Source organism: Lynx rufus, unplaced genomic scaffold, assembly GCF_022079265.1.
Source record: "Lynx rufus isolate CCGP_SWC_20201006 ecotype Redwood Valley unplaced genomic scaffold, mLynRuf1.p SCAF_16, whole genome shotgun sequence".
In the NCBI taxonomy this organism is placed as follows: domain Eukaryota; kingdom Metazoa; phylum Chordata; class Mammalia; order Carnivora; family Felidae; genus Lynx; species Lynx rufus.
Window position 1 is genome coordinate 13,765,835 of NW_025814830.1, and position 22,398 is coordinate 13,788,232.

A 22,398-nucleotide genomic window follows, 5' to 3' on the forward strand; every position below is an offset into this window, starting at 1 on the left:
CCTGTGGTGCTAGTTATAGGTTTCTGCTACAGTTGTCTCAGTACAACTGAAGCTAAAACCGAAATCAGAATGACGTCGCAAACTGGGTTCTCTAATGAAGCTGTGGCATTGTATCCAACTTGCATCATGTAGGCATCTCCCTCACAATGTCTACTAGGTCTGTATTTAATATACATGACCTGTATTTACATGCATGTATTGTAAGAGACATTGTGAGCTCAAAGGCCCTTGGGAAAATTAGAAACAGATGCTCCCAGGCGCCTGGGTGGCTTCGTCAGTTAAGTGTCCAACATGATCTCATGGTTGGTGGGTTCGAGACCCTTGTTGGGCTCTGCACTGGCAGTGTGGAGCCTGCTTAGGATTCTCTCCTTCTCTCTCCCGCTCTCTGCCCCTTCCTGACTCAGGCTTTCTCTCTCTCTCAAAATAAACGTTAAAAAGAAAGAGAGAAAGAAATAGATGCTCCCTCCCTAGGCCATATGTCAGAAAATTGTGTGCGGACATTAGAACATGGCATATTACTGCCACCTGCTGGGAAGTTGTGGTAAAAATGCAAATCCATAGTGAATGGTATGACTTGGAATTTTGCAGTGTACAGCTTGAACTGCCTCAAATTACCAGACAGCTGGTTAGCAAAATGGCCAAGAATATGGGTGCTGGGGTGAGGTTGCCTGGGTTGAATCTCTAGCTCTGACCATTCCTATATAGTGACCGTGGACATGTGATATGACTTCTTATATCCATTTCTTAATCTATAAATGGGAATGAATAATCATAATACCTCCTTTATGGGATCGAAGTAATGATTAAGTGTGTCAGTGTATGTAAAAAGCTCTCAGAGCAGGGGTGCCTGGCTGGCTCAGTCGGTAGAGCACACGATTCTTGAGCTCAGAGTAGTTGGCTCAAACCACGCGTTGGGCATGGGGCCTACTTAAAAAAAAAAAAAGCTCTTGGAGCCGTACTCAGCACAGAGGGAGTGCCATGAGTATTTGCTGCCACACTGTTTTAAAATTTATTTAACAAATACTTGTGAAGTGGTTGTGAAATGGCAGGCACATTTCTAAGTCTCCACAAATATCAACCCTTTTAATCCCCGTAACAACCCTTTTGGGACAGGTAACAGCATATGTAGAGGGTTAACTCCAGTGTTACAAAATGGGGCGCATGAGGGTTTAAATTCCAGTAGGTGCTTGCAGACATCACATACCCCTCCCTAGGACATAACTGGATTTCCACATATCAGGGGGATTCCTATTGCCTCCCAAAGAAGTGATGAAGGCTTGTGAATGGGAAGAGAGTTTCAAGATCCTCATTCTCTCCTTAGGCTCGAAGGTTGGGGGTGGATGCTGTGTGTGACTGAGAGTGAGGGTGAACAGAAGGCAGGAGAAACTGCTAGAAACAGCTTCCTCGGAGTCTACCCTGGGGTTCAGCAAATACAGGTCTAGAAGTAACACACCGTTTGGCACCTCGGAAAGCTTCTGAGCGGGCAGAGGGAGCCTTCCAAGTCTTTGGGCCCCACCCTTCCTAAAGGCCCCGCCCAGATTTAAAGATCCTTCATACTGTTTTCAGAGGTGAAGGAGGCCTGGGCAGGGATCCGCACCAGAGTCCAGAGCTATGATTACACACTGATTCCCCCCCAAGAGACGCAGGATGGCCTGGTGGGGAAAAGGATTTTATTGGGATGTTAGTGGGGATCACATGGGAGGGTGAATTCTAGGGAACAACAGACACTGGGACCAAGCTGGTGGTCACGTTAAGGAACAATAAATTAACTTACAAAATAAATTAAAGTGAGGAGGTCCCAAGCAGGGAGGCAGCTGGGAATACCTGGGGATTTCTTGGGGATGGAATTTGGAATTGGAAAGGGGAAATAAGAATTTCCAGTCCCCTCACAAAGAGTGTGAAATGAACAATTTTGAGACCCCTCCCCCAGGCTGGGAGTTGGGGTTCTGGGGCTCCAGGAAGAGGGAAGCTCTGGGCTCAGCCAAAGGGGTGAAGGGGGCTGGTTCAGGGTCGTTCCTCCAGGAAGCGGTAGGTGGGGTTCTCATAGCCATGACGCTGCAGTTCACGCAGCTGCTGCTCCTCCAGGGTCAGCATAGGGTCCACCTGCATTTGGGGCAGGGAGGAACAGAGGGGCATAGAGACCTGACCGCAGATCTCACAGCGCCCCTGTGCCCAGGCTCTGGAACTCCTTCCCCATATACCATGTCTTTGTGCCTCTCACCTCCACCACTCCATGGCTGATAGCCCCATAGGGCTTCTTCCTGCGCAAGAGCAGGAGGGAGAGGACGATCAGGGAGCCCCCACCTGCTCCCATGATCAGCAGACCAGACACGGCCTCTCGGGATACACCTGTCCCAGCTGGTGCCTGCATGGAGAGGACATGGGGCAGGGGCCATCTGTGAGGCTCACCAGGGCCCTGTGTGGCTTTGGGAGTCACAGCCTAGCCACTGCCTTCTGACCTCTCCCCCTAGGTATCCAGAATAATCCTCCTCTTACCAGCTCATCTCTCTGAATCTCCGCTGAGTGGAAAGGAAAACCCCTTGGAACAGATACATTCACCTGGGGGAGCAGGAGGTGTCAGGGACTCAGGCGTCTGGGCACCAGCCTCCTCCTCCCCTGGGCCCCAGTAGGGCATCCCCAGCCTTCTTCTTCCTTAGGACCCCAAAGTCCTTGTCCTCAATCCCTTATTCCCTCAGGCCAAAGGATCCAAACCCCTAACACCCTCCTCCTTCAGACCGAGGCGTCCAGGACCCCTCTCCCATCCACCCTCAACGTCCACAGGTCTCACTTACCTTTCGCTCATACTGCTCCAGGGGGGACATCTTCTCTTTCCCAGAGGATGCAGCGTCTTGTTCTGTGGACCCTAACCCCCAAGTCCTATCTCATTACTGAGAGTTGAGAATGGTGCTACCCCTGCCTGAGGAGGCGGTCAGAAGGGGCACCGGACTTTACCCCGGCAGGTCGGGAGTTCCCAATGTATGGACCCTTTTCCGTTCGGGGCTCAGGGACTAGTGGGATTCGGTGGCTGGGGTCTATTCTGGGAGATACTCACCTTTCGGAAGGGCCATGGGGGTGTCTGCTGGCAGCCAGAAGAAGCAAGACAGGTGGAACAGTGAAGAAAGGAGGGCATCATGGAGGAAAAGGGTGGAGACACACCCTCCCAGCCAAGGCAGGAGGATCAAGGATCCTACAGAGGCTTCCACAACCTTAGACATCCGTTCCTATCCTCTCCCATTCACTGTGGTGGCTAAGATACCCCCCAAATTTAAGGGATTAGGATTGGGTTGGGTGCCTGTCCCCCAAAGTCTAGGGTTATCTACATTTGGGTGAACTCACCATCCTTGGAATCCAGAGGCTGCAGCCCACCCTTGTCCTCACTGCTGCCCCCTGGGGCGGGGGCTTCCAATTCATTGGGACCCAGGTGCTCAGAGTGGAGAAGTTCCTCTGAGGGGAACATGCAGAAAGGGGGTCGACATCACGACCCCCATAGGGATGCCACAAAGCAAAACCAGGTGAATAAATGGCACCCTAATACTAGAGTGATTGGGGGTAGCTGTAAGTATGATCTGGGGAAATTGGGGAGCTAGATGAAGGTACCCCTGGCAGGGAGGACGGAGGTTGAAGTTTCAAGAGAATGGCCTCTTTTTAAAAAATGTTTATTTATTTATTTTGAGAGAGAGAGAGAAAGAGCATGAGTGGGGGAGGCATATATAGAGAGAGAAGGAGAACGAGTGAGAATCCCAGCAGGCTCCACACTGTCAGTGCAGGGCCTGATGCAGGGCTTGATCCCACGAACTGTGAGATCATGACCTGAGCTGAAATCAAGGTCAGACACTTAACTGACTGAGTCACCCAGGCACCCCAAGACTGGCCTCTTTAAAGAGCAGGGATAGGTGTGGGACATCCAGTAGGAAGTCACAATAGATCTGGGGGCTTTGGGAGATCACACTTTTTGGTGCTCACGCTCTCATGTAGGCCTCCTCCCTTTGAATCTGGACTGAGTTTGTCACTTGCTTTAATCAACAGAAGGTGGGCCCCTGCCTTAAGAAGACTTGGCAGCTTTCACTTTCATGCTTTGGGGAGCGTGAACCACTGTGCAGGAAGTCCAGGTATCCTGCTGAGAGACCATGCAGAGGGGCTCCATGGATAAGAGACCCTGAGCTGACATGGAGAGGAAGAGAGGCCTGTTTGTGCCAGAGTCCCATCCCTTAACTGATCTGCTAGCCAAGAGTAGCCACACACAGACCAGATGGCAGAATCATGAGCAAAGAAAATAGTTGTCTTTAAAGCCACTATGTTCTGGAGTTTGTTACATAGGAATAAATAACTGAAACAGTGGAGGGGGGAAGAAAAGTTTGGGGGTCAATATCTGCCTTCACAGATCAGGAATGGGAACCAGGGGTCACAGGCACTCACGGATCTGGGGCCGCAACTCCTGAGCCAGGCGGGGGTTCTGGTCCAGCAACCCCAGGCTCTGATTCATCCTTTCCTCAATTACTTGAAGGTGGGTCTGCACCTGTGGGGAGGTGAGGATGAACGATGAACTGGGCAGTAGGCAGTTCTCTAGCCTACTGCCTAGAGATGGGGAAACTGAGGCAGAGTGCAGAAGGAAGGTCAATAGGGTCCAAGGAAAAATAGCATATACAATGGACAGGAAGTAGGGCACAAGAGCCAGTAATTGGGCCAGAGGAGGAAGGAAACTGGAGGCGAAGCAGAATAAAAAGAAAAGGAAAAGGTGTATAGAAGACAGGAAGTAAGAGGCTTGGAAAAGGAATTAAGGCAAAAAGAAAAGGAGTAGTCACTAGGAAAAATGCACAAGAGACAATGTACGTATAACATACCAGGGATATGGCATAGAAGATAGGAAGTGGAGGAAGTGGGTAGGAGGAGCAGAAAGTAGGGTCTGAGAAATAGAAAGTAAGGTTTCAGGGATTATAGAGAAAGAAATGGGATTAGAGAGTCATATACAAATGATGTCTTCTTTTTTGTTTAAAATTTTAAAAATTTTTTATGTTTATATTTTGAGAGAGAGACAGATACAGAGACAGAGCACAAGTTGGGGGAGGGCAGAGAGAGAGGGAAACACAGAATCTGAAGCAGGCTCCAGGCTCTGAGCTGTCAGCACAGAGCCCAACGTGGGGCTTGACCGCGAGATCATGACCTGAGCCGAAGTCACTCAGCTGACTGAGCACCCAAGGCACCCCCTGTTTAATGTTTTTTATTTATTTATTTTTGAGAGAGTATAAGCAAGGGAGGGGGGGGAGAGAGAGAGAGAGAGAGAGAGAGAGAGGGAGAGAGAGAGAGAGAATCTGAAGAAGGCTCCAGGCTCTGAGCTGTCAGCACACAGCCTGACGCAGGGCTCGAACTCACGAACCGTGAGATCATGATCTGAGCTGAAGTCGGATGCTTAACCAACTGAGCCACCCAGGAGCCCCAGAAATGATGTCTTTCAAGGGCAAGACATGGAATTCAAGAGCACAGAATGGAGTATTCATGGACAGGAAGAGAACATCGAAGAACTAGGAATTGGGATCTGAGGGCACAGAATAAGGGTTGCATGGAAAATAAGTGGTGTTTGGGAGGAAGGAGAACTGAGGGACAGGAACAGGGTTCAAGGCATTGGAGGAAAATTCTGGGAAAGGAAGTAGGAATCAAAGGGACAAGAAGGGGGTCAAAGGCAAGGAGCCAGGGTGGGGGTAAAGGGCAACATTCCAGGGTCAGGAAGTAGGGGTCCAAGGGGCTGGAAAGGTCCCAAGACTGGGGAGAGGCATGGGGGCAAGCTTGCCAGGGATAGGTAGAGGTTCAAAGGACAGAAAGAGGGTCTGAGGGGTGGGGCCCTGGAGACTGGGGTCTGAGGGACAACAGGGTATTTGGGAGCCAGGAGCATCTGAGCACCTGGAAGCGCATCTGCTGGGCCTTCTCAGGATCAACGGCAGCCACGTGCTGGTAGTGCCTCAGCGTGTGCCTTCGTTCCTTCTGCTCTGCACGCAGGTAACGCCGCAGGGCCAGCAGGACGCGCTCTGCCTGTGGAAGGGACAAAGGCTGCCTAGGCCTGCCCCAGACCTTTTCACCCACCGCCCCTGCCCCCACGGCTCCCACACCTGAGGCGGATCTCCCTGCAGTGCTGCCAGGAAACCTTCCAAGGCTGCCCGGCGCTGGTCGTTGATAAGGGCGATGACTCGGGTGGCGTGGGTCTCCACCAGGCGCTGTCGCTCACCAGACACCTGCTCCTCCAGGGTCTGCAGAATGGACTGGAAGTGCTGGCAAGGGGGTGAGCACAGGGCCAGGAGAAGTGAAGATAGGTGAAAGTCCAGGTCAACACTCTGGAAAGGCAGTCTGTAGGGCCATGTGGCGGAGGGTGGTGCGGTGGGTCTAGGCACGAGTAGAATCGACTCTAGGGTGGGACCAGATCACAGGATGTGGACTGGAAGGAGTGGGGATACAGGACCAGGCAGAGTGCAGGCAGGACCAGGCCAATTGGGAGCTGATCTGAGGATGTAAACTCTACCGGGTGGGAACAATCTAGGAACTGAGGCAGCTCATGTTCTGGTGAAATATTTTCCAAGTATTATAGGAAAGGTAAGGCTGTAGGCCTGGGCGGGGCCAACTGGAGATGGCTGTGCCTAAATAGGACCTAGAGGGGTGGAGCAAAGATCAGGAATGGGGCTAACCTAGGAGGAGGGGGTGGGGCCTCTAGAGGTGATCAGTGAGTCATGAGGCTGGGCCTACTGAGGAGGGACTGAGAGTGAAAGTGAGATTAGAGGGGTGGGACCAGAGTCAGGGGATGGGGCCTAATAGGAATGTGAATGAATCAAGGATGCTGAGAAGGACCAGGATGCATCTTGCTGGGACTCAGTTTGGGAGATGACCACAGAGCCTGCTCTGAGAGGTAAGGATCAAGTGAGGATCAAGGCAAAACAAGGCCAGTCTGAAGAGGAGAGAAATGCCAGGTCAGACATAGGCCAAGAGGAGTGGAGCCAAATGGAGGGAGGGGGCCAGGAGAGACCAATATAAGTAGGAAGGGGTGGGACAGGATGAGCCAAGACCAGGCCTGGACCCAACTGAGACCAGGTGTGTCCTAGGTATCGGACAGGCAAAAGTAGGACCCACCAGAGGGTGTCCTACCTCGTTCAGGGCCTGTCTGTCAGCTTTCGGCAAGTTCTTGGACTGGTTGTCTGCCATGGCCCATTCACGCATCACCTAGGGGCAAGAGGAACTTCGGGATCCTCGAATCTACCCTGCTCCACCCAGTGAGTCCCCCAATCCCTCTTCCAGACTTTGGAGGCTCCAGATCCTATAAGTCCTACTTGCTCTTGAGTTCACAAGAGGTCAGGCTCTGAAGGAATGTAAGTGGAAGAATGCAGTTCACCAGAGTTTCCATAGAATCTGCTGGCATCTCAGTGGGATTCTAGGTGGGTCAGGGATCCCTGGTCATCCCAGAGGTGGTGTTGAGGATTAGGGGTTGGATGGGGGCTTGGGGAGTCTTTGGAGGTAGTCTCAATGTGCCTCTGAAGAAATTCCTGGTATTCAGGGAGTTCCGTGTTGTGGGAAATCCTGAGGCCCCAGTATCATCACCTCATTAATCTGGCGCATCCTACGTTCCTCCAGGTCCATCTTGGCTCTCAGGAAACCCTCATGTTCGCTGATTTCTCCAGGCATGCCAAAGTACACGTCCACACCATCTGTGGGCCTTGCGGTGGTGGTCACTGCAAGGCCAGGAACCGGGGAATCAGTCTGAAGCCCATCTTCAGGTTACCCTCCCTTCTTGGAGAACTACATCTCCTAGAGCACACTGGAGACCACCATGTGTCTACTTAACCATAGATGGTGCAGGGCATCATGAGAGATATAGTTCTGAACTGGGCATGTTCTTGCAAAGCTTAGAAATCTACACCATCCTTCAAGCTTCCCCAAAACAATCCTTAGGAACTACCAGATGGCTCCTCCACTTTCAGGTACCCCCAAGCCACCCTCACCCTTTGCATTCTGCACAGGACAGCCCTTCCACCTCTTCTTTACCCAGCGTTACTCCCATCCCTTCCATTCCCCCCAGTTGGGTCTCTCCCCAACAGGTCCCTCCCAAAGATGCCTCTACACCAAGGCTCCCTCAAATCATCCTCCCTCCAGGATAGAGGGAACTAAGAGTTCAGAGACAGTCTCACCTTTGCTGAACCCTGCAGGGCTATGGGAGCTTGAGGGTGGGACTCTTTCCTCCTCTTCTTCCTCTTCAGCCCGTGGGGGCTCCACGAAGTAATCGTCTACTGGCTGTAGGAAGGATTCCTCTTCTTCCTCGTCCTCACCCCCCTCTACTCTGCCCCCTAGGGGCCAGGACCGGGTGGAGGGGTCACTGAGGGAACAGAAGACTTGAGGCAGTGAGAATACGACCCAGGCCCCCAGGCTTCCATTTCCTGCTTCAGGAGCCTTGGGATGGGCGTGGAGGGTTCCTTCCCACTCACCCAACTGCTGTCCCAGATGGATCAGGGGTGACTGGAGGGGGGCAGCACACATACTCCACACCTCGGAACCGATCCGTGCCACAGGGCAAAAGCATGCCCGAGCCATGCAGGATGAGGCCCTGGGAACGGCAGGCCTGCGGGAAGAGTAGGCCCAGATGCCAGGATTGTGGGCTAGGAGAGGGTAGAGAGGGAGCCTGGATGCCTGGGTCTTGGGGACTGATGGGACTGGGGGCCTGGATTCCTGATTCTGTCCCAGTGGGGAGAGGGGGCTGAGGCCCAGAGTCAGGTTTGGGGAGGGGGGTGTGGGTTGTTAGGGGACTGGATTCCTGGGTTGGGGAGTGAGAATGGATGGGCCAGGGTCCTGACCTCCTGTGCCTCCTGATGCCTCCGAGTTGAACTCTCACACTGGTCCATGCGCTCCTGATGCAAGAACCGGCAGCCTTCAGGCACCAGCAGGGCCTCGCTCACGAATTCACCTGCTGGAGAGTGGGGGCACCAGAGTGAGACCTTCCCACAGACACTAGCTCTACCCTCTTCAGAATCCAGACATTTTATCCTCAGAGGTTTCTCTGCCCCACTCTGGACCCAGGCATGCATCCAGCTTCCTAATATGAGCCTGAGACCAGGGCTCAGAATCTCACCCCAGGGAAACCCCCACTTCTGTTCCCTGCCCCCAGCCTGGTACTCACGCAGGCATTGGAAAGGCACCACCTGGTGGTGGGGGTGAGCACAGCGGCCACCTCGAGAGCCCCCACACCAGCGCTCCATGGGGATGGCCTGTGTCGCCTGTTCCACACGTGCAATCTGCAGCTCCGGGTACATCTGGGGGCAGCGGGTGAGAGTGATCAGCCCACAGCCTCGCCCCCTGCCAGCTGTGCTTCTCCACTGGCCATGGCCCTTTACAAGGCTCTAGTGATCTCCCTAGGTTCTGCTTCTCGGTAGACTCGGTAGCTAAGCCAGCAAGCTCCTTGGCCACGCCCCCAGTAGCTCTCCCTCAGAAGCCCCGCCATCTGCCCAGAAACTCAATCCCCGTAAACCTGCCTCTCTTCTTGTCACCTCTGTCCCCTCCTCCAATAGGTTCCGCCCTCCTTTTAAGCCTCACCGTTTTCTCTGTTTGGCCTCTCAGTAAGCATCCCTTCTCTTTGTATTAGAACTGGCTTTTCATAGCTACACCTCCCAGCTTTCCACTCTCGCATTGGGCTCCACTCTCTTGCAGGTCCAAAAGGTCTTTTTTCTTAGCCCCGCCTCTCCTTTGACCACGCCCACCTGTGCCCCTACTCCTTAAGGTACCTACCACAGATTGCTAAACTGTCTCTTCACTGGATACAGTTCTTAGCTGACCCTCTTTGCACAGTTCTCCTTTCCTGCCCTAGTTTCTCAAAAACAGGTCCTGCCCTATCCTAAATTCTCCTCTTTCTCAGCCACGCCCCCTAGCTTCCCCTGACTACTTAGATCTCTCATTCTCCCTGGACCATGCCTTTTGCACGACTAGCTTCTTTATTTTGGGCTATCCGGACAGTCTCGGAACCGTTTTCCTGCGGACCACGCCCCTCCCAGCAGGTCCCGCCCACCTGTCTGCAGTATTCCAGCACCCGTTGCGGGTCGCGGAGACAGCGTCGTGAGCGCTGTTGGTCTGGTTCCCAGCGGCCGGTGCGCAGGTCCCGGTGAAGAGTTAGGTGTCCACATAGTCCAGCCACCTGGGCCGACCCTGGAGCCTGAGGGTCGGGTCAGAGGGGTCAGAGAGGGCCCAGGGACGCTGTCACGTGTGTCCCCCAGACCTTTGCTCCTTAGGACCCGGAGGTTCAGAACCCCAGCACCAGCCCCTCCACCAAGTACCGCGCACCCGCCTCCTAAGAGGTACTGACTGTTCCCCGGGAAACAGCTCCCACTGGGCGGGGGCGCCGCAGCTCTCCCGTTGCTATGGCGACCCAGGTCCCCCGAGAGGCTCGCGGCCTTGTTGCCGCGGAGACAGGCTCCGCCTCCACCCCGGCGCAGCCGCACTGGAGCCCGAAGGGGTTAAAACTGAATCGCGGGGGAGGAGGCCAGAACCCAGGCGTTCTGGCCCCTCCTCCCACCATCCCTAGCTCAGGGTCCTATTCTCCGGTGCAAAGACGACAAGGTCTGGCTTCAGGGCCCTGCAGGCCTGGGCACCAGGTCCTTTGAGGGCTGGAAAGCTACATCCTGGGTCGGGGGTCGGTGTCTGAAGACCTAGACTCCTCGGTTCTGGGAGGCTGAGGGGGCCCTCAAATATGTCCAGAGGATGCAAGGGGCCAAGATTCTTGGATCCAGGTGTCTTACTGTCTGGTGGGTCCTGTCTGGTTGGGGCTGACTCACCTAGGTCGAGAGGGTCTGAGGGGGCTGGGCTTTTGGGACCACGGCTCTGGAAAAGCCAGTTCCTAAGCTAGCGGCGGGAGGCAGCTGGGAGGACAGAAGATGGGGGAACTGGGACCTGAACCCCTGGGTTCCTGAATGCCTAGTGCCATTAGGGACGTATGGGGGCCTACCACTTGGCCGGAAAGACTGCGCTTTCTGCCCTGGACGCGTCCGCGTCCGGGCCCAAGGCCCGGTCCCGCCCCTTCCCCCATCCCCCAGGACCCGGCCGGGCCTCACCTCGGCCGCGCCGGGGCTCCCACCGGCCAGGCTCCCGACGGCGAGCTGCGCGCGCAGAAGCAGCAGCAATAGTGGCAGCAACAGCGGCAGCGGCGGCGGGCCCGGGTGGCGGCCCAGACAGCGAGCGGCAGGGCTAGTGGGCCCCATGTCCCGGCCCTCGCGCCCTCACGTCCCCTGCACTCCGGCCCGGCCCGGCCCGGCCCCAGCGGTGACAGGAGCTCCCAGCGCCACCGCCGCCGCCGCCACCGCCTCCTCCCGCCGCCCCCGGGCTGCGCCGGCGCCGCCAGCCCCGCCCCACGCCGGCCCCGCCTTCCTAGCCAGGACAATAGCGTGGCAGCTCTGCGCAGACTGGAGCAGCTCGGGAACCCCGGGTGGGAGCCAGCGCCAGGCCCCCGCCTCCTAGAGATTCCAGGAGTCCCACCCCATGCAAGGGCCTAGCCGGCAGTCTGGGTCATAGGCTCCGCCGTTTTGAGCCCTTTCTCAGGACCCTCACCCCCAGCTTTCTCTTCCCTCAGACCCAGACACTCACAAATCAGCCTCTTTCTCTTCCAGGCATGCCAACATTGAAGACCTCCACCGTCCCCCGATAGATTTGTCTCTTGAGGTCCCAGGAATACAGGCTCTGAAATTTCCCTAATCAAGGACACAGCAGATGAGATCCAGTCCCCTTCTTTCTCAGATCCAGGAATCTGGACTGTGGGCCCTTTCTTTTTCAGGACCAGAGAGCAAGCCCCCACCCTTTCTCCCTAGGACCTGGGGTCTTGGCCTTCTGCTCTGCTTTCCAAGGATCCCAGGTGTTTGGACCTTTAATTCCTAGCTCAAGGATGCATAAAACCAAAGCCCGTAGGTCCTTTCTTTAAGGATGACCTGAGTCAGGTACCCAGCACCTCAGGACAAGGGCCTCAACCCTATCCTTGCTTTAAGGACCATGGCATTTCTATTTTCTCACCCCTAGCCTCTCCCACCCTGCCTACTCTTCAGGGCTCACTGCTTTGTCTCCTTAAATAACTGTAGAATTCTGTTTTCCGCAAGCCAACTGGGGCAGCACTATCATGTATGTGCATCTGTGCATGTGTGTTTATGTAGATGTATGTTAAAAGAGCCTGGAGTGCTAAATGGGTAGCAAAAGGCTGGGAGGTGGCTCAAGGTTTTGTTCCTACAGCCACTTCATCACCTAGGGTAGAGAATAGGGTAGAGGAAGGGTCTTAGGGCTGATTTAATGGACCCCTTCCTTGATGGAGGGTAATAATGCCAGGAGGATCTCCAAGACGCATTCACTTATTGACTTTTTTTTTTATTATTAAACATAAATATTCTCATTCCAAGATTCCACCCCACCCACCCCACACTACTCTCCTCTCCCCATGATGGTTCTCACCCTATCTTCATTCCTTGGATTCAGTTCATCCAGGGCCCTTAAGGAAGTTGAAAGGAATCGAGATGGTGGCCATCTGGGGTTCCCAGAGAGTAATTAGCTATCTTGGCTGCACTTGAATTGGCCAAGCAAAGGGTGCCTCAGGGAGAACCAGGACAGGGCCTGGTCTGGCCTCCATCTTAACCTACGTTGCCTTTTTCTCAGTATAGGTGGTCATCTTGAAATCTCTTCTTTCCACACCTGGAAACAATTTCCATCCCTGCCTTCCATCCCATCACCCCCTGTCCCCATCCATCTACAAAGAGCCCATCTGCCATCTTGAATCTCTTTTACACAGGGGAATAGTCGGTCATAGTTGCCATCTTGCTCCCACTTGGGGACCTCAGTCCCCTTTGACTGAGCTGACTGTACACCAGTAATCCAGACAATTGTAATGATCTTTCTCTCCCATCAGTGTTCAATTTTGGAGGAGTAAGGTCACCATCTTGTTCTGGTTCCTCAGAAATCAGGACAATCCATTATGGCAAGTTGAAGATCCCAGGACTCTTCACTTGGAGAGGTGTCACACATGAGTTTGGAGACGTGGGTGGCTGGGTGTGGGGAAGGCAGCGTATGGGAAGGGTGGAGTCCTGGGGGTCAGATCTGGGGGTCCAATGGATGTGGGTTTGATGTAGCTGGTAAAAGCTCGAGGATGGGGTGTGGTGAGATAACCTGCCCGAGCTCTATACAGTCTGCAGGGTGGGACCATGCCTAGGTGTGGGTTGAAGTCATAGAAGGTAGGGGTCCCTGGAGGTCCAAGGGGGGAGGGGGGTGGCAAGAAGAGGCCGCCTCCAGGGCCTTCACCAAGGCTCAGGCTCACACTGACTCCTCGGACCTTGTAGTAACCATTGGTTGGGTCCTGAGGGACAAATGGGATTTGTTAATGTATGTGAGGATATAAGATGGGGTGAGGGTCACTAATGGAGAGATACACTTAGAGCCAGACCTAGAGAGAGACAAAAAGACAGAAGCAAGAGCAAACAGAGACCCAGAGTCAGAGAGATAGACATACAGACTGATAGGAAGACAAATTGGGACAGGAAAACAGAGACAAGAGATAAAAGGACAGACGGAAATGGGCAGAGAAAGGCAGCAACAGAGGAGTATAGGCTTGCTGAGGGCTGGTGGTTTGGAAGGAGATGCAGTGGGAACAGAGGGGTTGAGACCAAGACATTCATTCATTCATCTGCCCACCGGCCCCAAGGCTTTGATTCTGTGTCGTCTTATGCTGCTGCTGGACATGTCTATCAAGGGGAGAGACTGGGCCCTGCCTACATGGAGATCCCAGGCCAAAGAGGAAATGGCAAATCACCAGAGTCCAGGGGGGTCAGGGTAGTGATGAGGGAAATATAGGCAGAGTGAGAAGGCCTGATGGGGAAGCACAAACAGGATTTCAGGGCTGGGATGGGAATCCAGGGCAGAGTCGTCCTAGTTGTGGCAGGTGGAACACAGACAGAATGATCAGGGCTGTGAGTAGGGAAGCATGGACTTTCTAGAACAAGAAATGTGTGAGCTGAGACCAGAGGAATGAAGGGCAGAATTAGGTAGTATGGGAAGGAAAGTGGTGTTTCAGGCCAATAGAATAGCATGTGCTAGGTACAGAGGGGACAGAGAAGGGCTCTGGGCTAGGGACTGAGGTCAGTGGAGGCCAAGAGAGGGGACTTCAAAGGAAGGGCCGGTTTGGGGAGAAGTGAGGCCAGTGCGGGAGCTGGTAGGTAGGAAGGGGCCTGGCAGAGGCATCCAGGAGACCTGAGGCAGGACTGTGATGGGAAAGCACAGGCAGAGTGAGCCCTGATGTGGGGCTCCAAGAGGGAGGCCAAGGCTGGGACACATTTGTGGGCATTATCAGCAGCTGTGCAAACAGGACCTGGAGGTGGGTGAAGTGGCCCAGGAGGCAGGAGGAAAGTGTGGAGGGGGCTAGGTCCTAGCTCTGGGGGCAAGAGAGTGAAAAAGGAGGGGACCAAGCAGGGAGAGAGCTGGAGACTCCGTGAAAGGAAACCATCCCTTCCCAACACTTACCTTGGTCTCCAGAGCCCCTTCCTCATCCAGAACCAGGTCACTGTGATCCGTGTGCACGATGGGGCCCTGGGATAGGGTGCTTAGTGAGAGGGGGCACTCAGAGGATCCTCCTGGTCCAGCACCAGACCCTAACAACCCTCAGTTGGACAGTGGAGGCCAGGCAGGAGGGACCAAGAGCACCTGGAGCTGGGGTCTAGACTCAAGACAACAAAGGGCCCTGGGGACATATTTGGTCTAGGGGATAACTGGGTCAGGAGCATATTTGGACTTGGAGGACATGTTAGCCCGGGATTACTTATTAGGATGTGGACCACCTTTGAGTTTGGGGGCTCAGTGGGGACTGGGAGAACAGTTGGGACTGGGTTACTAGTTGTTCTAGAGGCTGAGTCTTGTCTGGGGACCCTGCATCCTACCCGGTCCTCGCCCCTGCCGGTCTCCTCCTCTTCAGGGCCTCTTGAACTGGAGCCATCACTGCTGCCTGGGATTCGTACCAGGTTCTTTTGCTTGGAGAAAGAGGCTGAGGCCAGGGACAGTGGGAGGCAGAGATAAGTGATGGGGCAGGGTCATGGTTTGCAGAGACCAATGAACAGGAAGAGAGAGGGCTGGGTTGGGTCAGGAGGCTGGGAACCAATGAGAACCTGCAAGGGGGAGGAGTGTGACCCTGAGGAGAAGGACTTAGGGCATGAGGGAGGAACCAGGGTCTGAAGGTGAGTCTGAGGCCCGAGAGGTGAGACTGGGGCGGGTCTCAGCCAGGTCAGTGGGGGGAGGGGGCTGGGGGATGGTGCTGAGGTGGGGCTCAGTCACTGACCCTTGCCATGGCGCCAGCAGCAGAGGGCCACCCCAATGATGACCATAAGAAGAGTCACGGCTGCAGCAGCCACTGCAGCCACAATCCGCACTGTGGGCAGCAAGTCTACAGGAAGGAGAGGGGATGTTCTGAGGAGGGTAAGCATGAGACCCAGGAAGAACTGGGGAACAGGGACGCAGGACTTGCTTGCGTTGGCGTCTCTGGATTCAAAAAGTCCCCAAGTTTGGGGATACCCAAGTTTGTAAGTCCCTTAGCTTGAGGTCCCTTAGGCTTACAGGCTCACGAATTTGAGGTTCCACAAGTTTAAACTCCCTGGCTCTAGGGAGTCCTAGAGTTTGAAGGGTTTTTAACTTTACCATTCCCCATATTTGGAACTTCCTTTCTTTGGGGCACCTAAGTGTGTGTGTGTGGGGGGGGTGTCTCTCAGTTTAGAATTCCGTATTTGAAGGAATTTACTGTTTTGAGGGTCTCAGGATTCAAGGGACTCATAGTTTTGAGGCTTTCAAGATTTGAGGGTGTCTGCATTTGGAGGTCTTTGATTTAGAGACTGTGGCGTGTGGGGGTTTGGGATCCTCAGATTTGGAGGCTTCAGGCCCAGGATCTCACCTCTACGCCCCAGGCTGACCCAGGCGCCTCCCTCACCCAACCGGTTCCTGGCACTGCAGTTGAAACCCCTGCTGAAGTCCGATTCCTGGGTCCCCGAAATGTGTAGCACAGAGATCAGGGCTGGGCCCTGGCCCCCGCGGCCCTCCGGGGCTGGGAATGTCTCCACCAGGAACCGACCCTGCGACCCCGCCGCCAGAAAGCCCTCATCCCAAGACCAGACCTGGGGGCACACACAAAAAGGAGGTCATTAAGGAGACTGGAGAAGGAAGGAAGGGCAGGCAAGGTGTCGAAAAGTTAGAGGTGGTCATAGCAGTTTTGGGGGTCTGGCTTGGGAGGACAGGGATAACAACTGGGCTGGTCGTGAGAGCGGGGACATTCCCTTACCACAGCATCTGGGGCCGGAGATGCAAAGACTAGACATTGCAGGCGGGCGGGGCCCCTCAGGAAGGCGGGCGCAGAATGCAGGGCGGTCACAATTGGGGGAGCTGTTTTGGAGATTGTGGACCAGTCATATAGAGGCCCTGCCCTCAGAAACGTCAGTTCTCAATAAGGCGGGGCCAGGTCTCGGCACTCTTCACTAAAGTCAATCAACCAGGCCACGCCCCTCAACAAACCCCGAATCCCTCAGAGGCTCGCCTTCGCGTGGTCTGGCTCCCAGCCCCAGGCCCCGCCGTCCAAAAAGCTCTCCCTCTCAAGGGCACGCCCACCCCCGTTTAGGGCTGGCCCCCTCTGCCCACTCTGTGTCCCGTCCCAGGCTCTGCCAGGTCTTCTAGGAAGCGCCACTTTCTCACCGTTCACAGTCAACCTAGCCTCCGCAGCGCCGCCCCCCAGGCCAGAGAGCCCCGGCTCAGCTCTGCACACGTAGTCGCCTGCATCCTCGGGCCCCACCGACGGAAGACGCAGCGTGGGCCCAGAGCCCAGCACCTGGGAGAGGGTAGGGGCATCAGGGGCAGGACCTTGAGAGGAAGTTCTGTCCACCGCCAGCCACGGCCACAGGCTTTAGATCGGGTCTCACCTGCGCGTCCCCGCTGCGGGTCCAAGTTACCCGTGGGAGCGGGTTCCCGCGCCAGGCACAGCTGAAGGAAGCGTCTTCCCCTACGTCTACAGACATGGGCTCCGGCCTTGCCTGCAGAATCGGCCCGACTGGAGGAGAGGAGAGGAGGTGTCACATGGTCGGGAGGGATGCAACTTCAGACCCAGGATCGGCTACTCAGAAAAGGCACCTTCCCGCCCCTGCTCCCCGTGGCGTTGACCCAGCACAGCCAATCCCTGCCTACATCCTTTTCCGTCCCACCTTCTCCCGCAGCCAGTCGCAGCCACGCCCCCCATCTGCCCCACTTTGGCCACACCCAGGGCCCCGCCTCCGCTCACACTGCACGTCCAGCGCTGTGCTGCGGTTGGCGCTACCCACTGCGTTGCTGACCTCGCAGGACACTGGCTCAATCAGGAAAGAGGCGTCTGCCACAACCTCCAACATTGGTCCGCGGGCCCCGAGCACGGGGGAACCTCCCTTTGCCCACCTGCAGAGGCAGTGAGGCTGCTCATGTTGTCCCTGCTCCCCTGGCACTCCCGCGCACGTCCCAACCCTAGTCCTCCCTAAACCCTGCTCTGGGCTGAGGAGAGGCGACCTCACCTATAGCCTGTGACAGGAGGTTGGGCTGTTGCTTGGCACAGGAAAGTGACCTTCTCTCCCTCCAGCACATTCTGTGGTTCTGCAGACAGAGTCACCACTGGGGGATCTGTGGAGGTAGGTCAATGGTTAGCGGTGGGCAAGGACCTGGAACACCTCCATGGAGCATCTGAGTCCAGTGCCCAGCCTCTCCACCCCAGGAGTCTGGGTCCCCACTCTCCTCTTCCTTTTTTTTTTTTAATGTTTATTTTTGAGAGAGAGAGAGAGAGAGAGAGAGAGAGAGAGAGAGCATGAGAGGGGGAGGGGCAGAAAGAGAGGGAGACACAGAATTTGAAGCAGGTTCCAGGCTCCGAGCTGTCAGCACAGAGCCCGACGTGGGGCTCGAACTCACAGACCATGAGATCATGACCTGAGCCGAAGTTTGAATTTCAACTGACTGAGCCACCCAGGCGCCCCTCTCCTCTTCCTTTTGAGCTAAGAAGTCCAAGACTCCAGTTCCCAATTTCCCCAGGGTCCCAGGTCCACAGCCTCCTCTTTCCTCAAACCTTGGAGTCCAGACCTCAGGCCTCTCTTTTCCCGAGGGCCTGCAGCCTGAAGGGTCAATTTTTAACCGCACTCACACTGCAGGCTTAGTGTGATAGCTGTATCCTTCCCTGAGGGCAGGGCCTGGCTCCGGGCCCGGCAGACCAAGGTGGCTCCGTCATCAGCGCTGGAAGGAGTCAAGGATAAGATGCTCTCCACCAACCTAGTGGTTCCTTCCTTCAGCAGGGTCTGGAGGTTATGAATAATAATAATGATTTCATCTTCTTGCCATATTGTGTTTACTATGTATCAGGCACTTCAAAGTAATCCTCACGATTACCCTATGAAGTGAATATTATTGTCCCTATTGTACAGATAAGGAAACCTGAGGGACAGAGAGGTTAAGTTACCTGAACTCAAGATCAATCAACTGGCAAGTGATTTGATCAACTAGCAAGGATTTGAACCCGAGATGTCTGGCTCTGGAATCCTTACCCTTAATCACATACTAAGGGTCCTAACCCTTGAACTTCCTTCCTCCCATGCCCTTTTCTCCTCTGGATAAGCCTGTGGTCTGAGCAGACCCCAGATTTCCCTGAATGGGCAAGAGCTGCACAGGGATTTCGACCTGACCTGGTGGAAGGTGGTCCCATCCAGACGGATCCCATCTCGGAACCACAGCAGCTCAGGGATGGGGCGGGCATCCCCACGGCTCCGACAGGTCAGATTTGCAGGAACTCCAGCAACCAGAGACACAAAGGGGCCTCCCAGTACCTGGGGGGCTTCTGGGGGTACTATGGGGTGGATTGGAGTCAGAGCTGGACCCTGGGCCCAGAGACCCCAATCTTCCCAGCTCTAACTAACCACCCCTCTGGGCTCCTCGGACTCTGACACTCAGCTAAGCACTGGCTGTCCCCCTGGGCTTCCCAGGTACAAGTGGATTGAGTCCTCACCCAGCACATGCAGTTGGGCTGGCCGAGAGCGGAGGCCTGCTTGTGTAGCCTGACATTCATATGATGCTTGATCCTCTAGCTCCACGGGCCTAATGTAAAGGTCGTGCTGGCCACTGGCTGCGTTCCCTGATATCCAGTACCGGGACCACCCTGAAGTTAAGGAAGAGGCAGTCACACCATGATTCTGAATTCCTGGCCTCAGTCTCCTTTCCCAGGCACCCCACACCAGAAAGACACCAAAAAGTGGGTGCTGAGCCAGAGAGACTAACCCTCTCCCATCCAGAGTCATGGCAAACTTGGGGGTGAAAACGTCAGAAAAAAGAAAACAATTGCTATAAAAAGCAGATTAGTACTACGTCTGGGGTGAGGAGAGGGCTATGGTAGGAGAGGGAATAAGAAAGTCTTCTGAGGAGCTGACAAGGGTCATGAGTAGTAGTTACACGAGTGTCTCCTTTATTTGGCAAATCTTCCTTTTGTGTTTTATATGCCTTCCTACATTTATGTAGTATTTTATAATACAAACAAAAATCTCCTACCCCCTAAAGAAGCTAAAACTTCAGTTCTCCCAGATGTTTATCTGAGCCCATCAATTTCCTAAATTTGAAAACATTAAAATAGAGACTTCAGATACGGCGCAAGCTCAGCACCCCCACCTGGAGCCAACCCCTCCTGAGTAGAGAGAACAGTCTCACCTGGTAGGTCCCTTTCACCCCCTAGAGCCAGCCCGTCCTTGGTCCACTGAACCAGCCCCCAGTATTCGCCCAGGGCACAGGGCAGCCGGGCCTCAGCCCCCAGCAGTGCTACCAGGTCATCCGGTTGTTGCAGGAAATGGGGCGACGGGCCTAGGAGAATTGGGGGAAGGGAGTAAGGTTGAGTTTAGCAACGATCTTAGCTCCCTCATTCGGGACCCAGGAGTCTAGGCTCCCGAAGTTCTCCTCCGGCAGATCTAGGAGTCTGAACCCCCAGTTCCATCCACCCCAGTAAAGAGGCAGCTGGCAAACAATCCTCCCCCCCCAAATTCATCCGTCCCTAGAGGTACCTGCATGCCCTCTGAGGCAGAAGAGGAGAACGAGGAGGGCGGAGACCAGCATCCCCGTCGTGTGTCCCCCAAGATTCCGCAGACTTGCTGCACGGGCTTCCCTGCTAACTTCTTCCTCAATAGCACACCTCTCACGACCCTGGTCGGAGCTCCCTTCGCGCCCGACTCTTCGCCCCAGGCTAGAGGCCACCCCGTTTCTGGCCTGGAGTTCCCCCAGTCTGCCCAGCTGCAGGCTCCAACACTCTGAAACACAGGCGGGTTCCGCGCCCTCTGTCTCTGAGAGACCGGGGAGGGCCCGATCCCACTCGCCCCGCCCCCTTGGAGACCCGCCCTTTCCCATTGAGGAACTCGCGCGGCAGAGACTTGGATGAATGGGGGCAACCAGGGCGGGGTTTCCCCGCGGGCGGGCGCCCCAGCCAAATTGGGGTCTGGGAGCCAGAACACCTGGGTCGAAGAAGGGCGTCCCGGCTGAGTTGGACACCTGCACCCAGCCAGGCTTGTGGGGGACATGGCGGGGGGAGAGAGTGGAAGAAACTTGCTCAGCCCAGGTCCTCGGAGGGACGGCGCTGAGTGGAAACGAAGCTATAAACGGGAGCCTCTGGGGCCTCGCTAGTTTCCGCGCCCTGGGGAGGCGGGGCCCGGGCCCCCCCTGGGCCTGAGGGTCAGGAAGAGGACACCGGGGTGCCTGGGGCAACCGGGACCCCCGAGAAGAGGAGGGGGTCCAGCTCTTCTCGCTTCAAAACCCCTCTTAAAAACGGGTTGAACCCCTTTTGCTGCAACCCATAGCACGTCCAAGGATCCAGGAATCCAGGCCCCCAGCATCCCCCCCTTCCCGAGACCCCGCAGTCCCGGCTCAGCCCCTCGTCCCCGCTGTGGTTGCTGGGCGACGGCTGGGAGGCGGCGGTGCCCGAGCTGGGGCAGGCGGGGAGGCTGGGAACCGCGCAGCTTGTCCTGACGGCCGCCTGCCGCCCAGCTGGGGCGTTCCCACGCTTCTGGCCGGCCGGTGCGCTGCGCAGCTGGCCCGGCAGGTGGGCGGGACCCCGAGCCAATCGAGTGCGACCTGGAGGGGGCTGGGACCCTGGGTCTGACATTCCTGAGCCTGTAGTGACTGGGGGCCCACACTCAGGTTCTCTCTCGTTCCTGAGCTCAGATTCTGACGTCCTCACATGGCAGGCGTTTGGACTCTAGGATTCTAAGACTGGGCGAACAGACCTCTGTTGACTGACAAGTTAATGGCCTGAACTGCCAGTTTCTGAGGAGCTGGGGACTCAGCTAGGTCCCCTGCCTGCAGCATGGTGCAGTTGGGAGAGGATGATAGGGGGTCAGAAAATCTGGTCTTAAGTCTTAGAGTCAGTGGATTAACCACCAATCTCTCCCACCCCCACGCAGACCCAGGAGGATTTGAAAATCACAGACGGTGAACATCTGCCCCAAGTCCTGTGTGTGCGTTGAGGGGGGAGGGTTGGAGGCCTCAACTCCTAGGACCTTGGGGAGAAGCTTCAGGACTCCTGAGTCTGAGAGACTTCTAGGTCTGGCGGCCTGAACTGGCTTCCTTCTGGGGACTCCAGTGACTGCATTTTGACATAGGATGAGCTTGGAGCCAGGACTCCTGAGTCCTGGGGAGGAAGTCAGGTAGTAAGGCTGTTTTTCCAGACACCTGACATCGCTTCCCCTTCCTAGCTCTCTTGGGCCACAGGCATGGAAAGATGGAGAGCCTGAGGTCCCAGGAGCATCCAGAGAAGGAAAACAGCCAAAGTGGAGGGTGGAAGGTTTGTGCTAATTAAAGGTCCCAGCAACTGACAGCTTTACACCCTGGCCCTGAGGGACACCATCTGGTGAGAGGGCCCTAAGACAGAACCTCCAGTTCTGCATCTAGTCTGTGCCCCGGGAGGCGTGGGGGGGGGCAGTTGGGAGAGGGAATGTGGGGGAGGGTTAGGGGTCAGTAATGGGAGGGAAGCAGAAAGACTAGAGCGAACATGAAGTATGGAGCTGTGGGGGCTCAGACCAGATGCCTCATCTTTTTCCTGGAGGAAGACCAGAGGAGGGAGTCATGGCGATAGGGGTGGGGGGAGGAAACGGGCCATTCCAATTCCTGCAGGAGATAAGCAGGCAGAAGAAGCTTATCCCATGTGAGTGTGTATGTGTGTGTGTGCGCACACTGGGATGGGGAGGGCAGGCCAAGCAGCATATGGTTATAAAATTCAAAGATGTGAGAAACAGGAGGACTCAGAGATGGAGAAACAAATAAAAGAAAGAGGTATAATCAAATATTGACTGAGAACAAATATTTATTGAGTTTCTGGTGCGTGTGAGAGACAGAACACTGGGGGGAGAGTGGGGG

The 22,398-nt window shown here is 55.4% G+C and overlaps 2 protein-coding genes across 3 annotated transcripts; both read right to left on the reverse strand.

Annotated features, from left to right (window-relative positions):
* Positions 1-1,655: 1,655 nt before the first annotated feature.
* On the reverse strand, positions 1,656-11,283 carry APLP1 (amyloid beta precursor like protein 1). 2 transcript variants are annotated; one of them, XM_047078215.1, is made up of 17 exons: positions 11,067-11,283; positions 10,028-10,171; positions 9,146-9,278; positions 8,823-8,935; positions 8,457-8,590; positions 8,163-8,347; positions 7,576-7,706; positions 7,126-7,200; positions 6,102-6,260; positions 5,896-6,024; positions 4,417-4,516; positions 3,337-3,444; positions 3,053-3,076; positions 2,793-2,863; positions 2,497-2,559; positions 2,222-2,365; positions 1,656-2,103 (listed from the first exon to the last, which is right to left on the reverse strand). In XM_047078215.1, exons 1-17 carry the CDS (start codon positions 11,211-11,213, stop codon positions 2,005-2,007), a joined length of 1,959 nt encoding a protein of 652 aa, XP_046934171.1. In that variant the 5' UTR covers positions 11,214-11,283; the 3' UTR covers positions 1,656-2,004. The 2 variants fall into 2 exon arrangements, with proteins under 2 accessions (XP_046934171.1, XP_046934170.1); XM_047078214.1 differs by having other exon boundaries at positions 3,053-3,079.
* Positions 11,284-12,427: 1,144 nt separating this feature from the next.
* KIRREL2 (kirre like nephrin family adhesion molecule 2) lies at positions 12,428-20,567 on the reverse strand. The gene is given in 16 exon segments (XM_047079188.1): positions 12,428-13,339; positions 14,500-14,565; positions 14,913-15,016; positions 15,308-15,412; positions 15,914-16,133; positions 16,298-16,398; positions 16,705-16,837; positions 16,929-17,056; positions 17,285-17,433; positions 17,547-17,652; positions 18,164-18,314; positions 18,699-18,859; positions 19,019-19,168; positions 19,711-19,860; positions 20,058-20,519; positions 20,522-20,567. Coding segments are annotated over 16 exon segments (2,568 nt in total). The 3' UTR covers positions 12,428-13,003.
* Positions 20,568-22,398: the final 1,831 nt, after the last annotated feature.